A 5,000-nucleotide genomic window follows, 5' to 3' on the forward strand; every position below is an offset into this window, starting at 1 on the left:
GGGAGCGGCCGTAAGTCTAACATGAAAGGTAGAGAGAGGGAGCGGCCGTAAGTCTAACATGAAAGGTAGAGAGAGGGAGCGGCCGTAAGTCTAGCATGAAAGGTAGAGAGAGGGAGCGGCCGTAAGTCTAACATGAAAGGTAGAGAGAGGGAGTGGCCGTAAGTCTAACATGAAAGGTAGAGAGAGGGAGCGGCCGTAAGTCTAACATGAAAGGTAGAGAGAGGGAACGGCCGTAAGTCTAACATGAAAGGTAGAGAGAGGGAGCGGCCGTAAGTCTAGCATGAAAGGTAGGGCACGATGGGGGTTGCAGCCTACGAACGAAGAAGAAGACGAAATTATGATATAGGTATATTTTTTTCGGAACTATAGGTTTGATCAAGGTATGTGTATGAATTTCACTAAGTTTGTAACAGTGAGCCATGTTACTTTACAGTCTAATATTCTCTCTCTCTCTCTCTGTCTCTGTCTGTGTGTGTGTGTGTGTGTGTGTGTGTGTGTGTGTGTGTGTGTGTGTGTGTCAACAGGTGGCAAGTCGTCGAGTCTTCCAAGTTGTTGGACTGATGTATGTGATACTTGCCATCTTCGGAAAGGTAAGTTCTTCTTTACATCGCATAGATAGATAGATAGATAAAAATGGCGAAGTGGTTAGCGTCGCAGACTGACTGTTGGAAGGTCGTGGGTTCGATTCCCAGCACAAGTTTGGGGTTTTCGGTCCGCGGCTGGCTCCTACCCAGAGCTGATGATGCTAAGGGCTTAGACTGGAAGACTGGGACCACAGAGTTGAGGGTCACCCACTCCACAAACACGTCTTTGTCAAATTCCTCGACCAACACTGCAGGTGTCTGTATTTCTCGGGCCTGGTGAAGTCCTGGATGTTGATATGAAAGGAAGCGAAGGGTACAGCTTTGTCAAGTTATCCCAAACCTAAAATGGACTCCATAGCAGCATCGCCATCCTCCTCCTCCTCCTCCTCCATCACACACACACACACACACACACACACACACACACACACATATATATATATATATATATATATATATATATATATATATATATATATATATCTTTTCATGGGGAGACTCGAGGAGAGGATCCTCCAGGACAGCCCAGTCAAGTTCCCCTCTCAGTACTGGAAAAGATTTATCGACGACATTTTCCTCCTGTGGACAGACAGTGAAGAAAAACTTCAACAGTTCCTCCAATTCATCAACACAGTCCACCCCACCATCAAATTCACCGCCTCCACCTCAGACACCAGCATCCCCTTCTTGGACATTCTCATCAAGCTCCAGGGGGGTTTCCTGAGCACAGACTTCTTCTCCAAACCAACAGATGCCCATGCATATCTGCCCGCCACATCCTGCCACCCCAGGCACGTTATCCGCAACTTACCACAGGGAGAATTTCTACGCCTACGACGCCTGTGCTCTGACGATGACTGCTTCCGGGAGAGAGCCAGGACCATGGAGGCATGGTTCACAAGACGTGGACATCATCCCCGACAAGTGAAGGAAGCAAAGGAAAAGGCCAGACTGATCCCCAGACGGGAGGCACTGCGCTACAAGACAAAAAACAGTTTGGACAGAACTCCTTTTGTCGTCTCCCACCCCACCACCCCCTTAACCCACCCCTGCGTCAGTGGCTGGCTGAACTGCAGGTTTTAGTTCTCCACACAAGTGCTCGCATGCGCCAGGCATCTCCTACTGCTCCTGTGGTGGGGGAGCGCAACTGTAGGAGCCTGCTGATGCCTACCAGATTGCCCACTCCTGACCAAGATGCCCCAGGATGCTATAAGTGCCACAAAAGGTGCGTCATTTGCAAAGATCACATGCAGGAAACAGACACATTCACTAGTGACACTACACACGAAACATTCAAAATCCAACGACACGTAACGTGCGACAGCAGCAACATCATTTACCTACTGTTCTGTGATAAATGCAAGCAAGCACAATATATAGGAGAAACAAAGAACACTCTCAAGACAAGATTCTACTTACACCGCAATCACATCAAACAGAACACAGGCACCCTAGTCACACGCCACTTCAACCAATCCAACCACACAATCACTAACATGAAATGTATCATCATAGAACATATTCACGGAAATTCACACACAGTCAGACAAACCAGGGAAAAAAAGTGGATGGACAGACTGAAAACAGTCGCACCTTACGGGCTGAACATTCGGGACTAATAGCCATAAGGTGTGGTTGCGTTTGTGGGGTGGTGAGGACGATAGAGGACTCTCTCTCTCTCTCTCTCTCTCTCTCTCTCTCTCTCTCTCCGCCTGTCCGTCTGTCTCTCCCTCTCCCTCTTTCTCCCCCCTCTCTCTCCCCCCTCTCTCTTTGTCTCTTCATCCTCTCTCTCTCTCTCTCCCTCCCTCCCTCTCTCTCTCTCTCATTGTCAGCCATCTGTCCGTCTGTCCCTCCCCTCTCTCCTTATTTCTTCCCCCCCCCCCTCTCTCGCTGTCTGTCTCTCTCTGTCTTTCCCTCTCTCTCCTCCTCTCTCACAGTCCCTTCTCCCTCCCTGACCCCCTCCCTCTCTGTCTCTCTTTCTTTTTCCCCCTCCTATTATCTGCCCATCTATTTTTTCTCGACCTCTCTCTCGTCCTCTCTGACTACTTTACTCACCAGCCTCTCTTCCTATTCCCCAAGCAACACTTCACACTGTTCTTTTCATGCTGCATGCCCTGGATGCAGTTTTTACATGAGTTTTTTTCATGAGCTTTGTTAACCTTTTTGTTTTCTTTGTTGGTGTGTGTGTTGCATTTTGACATACCAGTAAACGCCCTTGATGAAGACCAGTGGTCGAAACCGGTCGGGCATGTGAGAAACTGTTCTGTTGTTTTCCTTTTTTTCTATTGTTATATATATATATATATATATAAAGTAGACCTTTCATGTCTTAAAACTTGTATTCTTAAAAGCAGCAAATGTTCGCTGTCAAACAGCTTCTTCAGGCAAGGGTACAGAGAGAGAGAGAGAGATGAGGACAGGACAGAACAGGGCAGGACAGGACAATGCGAAGTAATGCATGAATATCACGTCAGGGGAGGCAAGACTGCAATACATGACAAGACAAGACACAAGACACGACACAATACAATATTATACTTGTATGATAGTCAGTCGTGACGACTATGACCATCACAACAGTAAAGGAGACGGCTGCCATCTGCCATCCCAACTGTTTGAGCTTGAATCTGATGACAGTGGAGAGTGTCTTGCTAAAGTTACATCCCCACTCTTTCGGCCAAGAGGGCTTCAGGACAGTCGGCGTTGGGAGGGTTCCCAAAAGGCCAACCAGCCCGCAGGCTGCAGCACAAAGAGCCAGTGCATTCTTGCCTCCTAGTTTGAGAGTCACGGTCCTTCACAAAATTACGAAGTTGTAAATGACTCCCCGCTTAGTCAGGCTTTTAGTGCATTAAAAAAAAAATATATATAGATATAGATATATAGATATATAAAGATATATATAAGTACCTATCAGAGTGGATTTCTGTCGGTTTATCGTCTCATCCGAAAGACTAGACGCTCAGTTTGATTTTCTAGTCAAACTTGGGAGAAAGGGCGAGAGCGGGATTCGAACCCACACCCTCACGGACTCTCTATTTTGGCAGCTGAGCGTCTTAACCATTCTGCCCGCCTTCCTCCTTACAGTACAAAACAATACAATACAATACAATGCAGTACAGTACAGTACAGTACAGTACAGTACAGTACAATACAACCCTACAGGTGGGTGCGGTGCTGGCCACAGTGCCCTACTCGGTGCTGGGAGGCACTCAGATCATCACCGTGGGCATCTTCATCGGCATCGTGCTGTCCAACCTGCAGCAGGTGGACCTCAGGGCCACCCGCAATGTGGCCATCATCGGCATCTCTCTGCTCATGGGGCTCATGCTGCCTCACTGGGTCTCCAGGCGTCCTGACGCCATCCAGACAGGTGGGCACGGTGTTGTAGTGGGAGTAGTAATAGTAGCAGCAGCAGTAGCAGCAGTAGCAGCAGCAGTAGCAGCAGTAGCAGCAGCAGCAGTAAGCAGTAGTATATCTGCTAACTGGGGTCTGTCGAGGTCTGCAGACAAACAGAACTGGCAGCATCAGTAGTAGTTGTTTTCAGTAGCTCAAGGAGGCGTCACCGCGTTCGGACAAATCCACATACGCTACACCACATCTGCCAAGCAGATGCCTGACCAGCAGCGTAACCCAACGCGCTTAGTCAGGCCTTGGAAAAAAAAAAGAAAAAAAGGGTGAATAAATAATAGATAAGCTTACATAAATAAATAAATAAATAAATAATAATTATAATATTAAAAAAATGGTAGTAGTAGTAGTAATAGTAATAGTAATAATAATAATAATAATAATAAATAAATAAATAAGACAATAACGATGATAAATAAGCAAATAAATGTAAAACATGAAGACACACATTCATACATACACCCACACATGCATAACAGATATGCACCAAACATGCAGTTTCACAGATATGAAAGCACAGTCAAATACATATAAACGTACATGAGCTCCAACACACACACACACACACACACACACACATTAGTAGTAGTTGTAGTAGTAGTATATCTGCTGATTGAGGCTGTAGATACCATACTCGATGACTCGAAATATTCAATGTCTGCAAACATAACTGGCAGCATCGTCAGTAGTACTAGTAGTAGTAGTAGTAGATTTGCTGACTGGGGTTGTAGATACACTGCTCCGGCATTGACAAATATACTCGAAATCTGAAGGCAAACACTACTGGCAGCACTAGCAGCAACAGCTGTTGTATTCAGTTGTTGTTGTTTTTGAGGCGTCAAATCTTGCGGACTGATCCAAATACGCACCATTACATCTCAGTGTTATGTTTATAGTATACCTGTCTTACGTCTATGATACTCCTCATGATGTCTGTAGTATGCTACGTCTATGATACTCATCGTTATGTCTTTAGTATGTTATGTCTATGATACTCATCATGATGTC

General features: G+C 46.0%; 1 protein-coding gene across 1 annotated transcript in view; it reads left to right on the forward strand.

Annotated features, from left to right (window-relative positions):
- The window catches only part of LOC143293904 (solute carrier family 23 member 1-like), a 21,291-nt gene that overhangs the window by 12,288 nt on the left and 4,003 nt on the right, over nucleotides 1-5,000 (forward strand). The window contains exons 10-11 of the mRNA XM_076605260.1: nucleotides 525-590; nucleotides 3,747-3,954. Of these exons, the coding sequence (XP_076461375.1) occupies nucleotides 525-590; nucleotides 3,747-3,954 (274 nt within the window). The remainder of the gene's footprint in view (nucleotides 1-524; nucleotides 591-3,746; nucleotides 3,955-5,000) is intronic.

The sequence above is a fragment of the Babylonia areolata genome, chromosome 19, assembly GCF_041734735.1.
Source record: "Babylonia areolata isolate BAREFJ2019XMU chromosome 19, ASM4173473v1, whole genome shotgun sequence".
Classification (NCBI taxonomy): domain Eukaryota; kingdom Metazoa; phylum Mollusca; class Gastropoda; order Neogastropoda; family Buccinidae; genus Babylonia; species Babylonia areolata.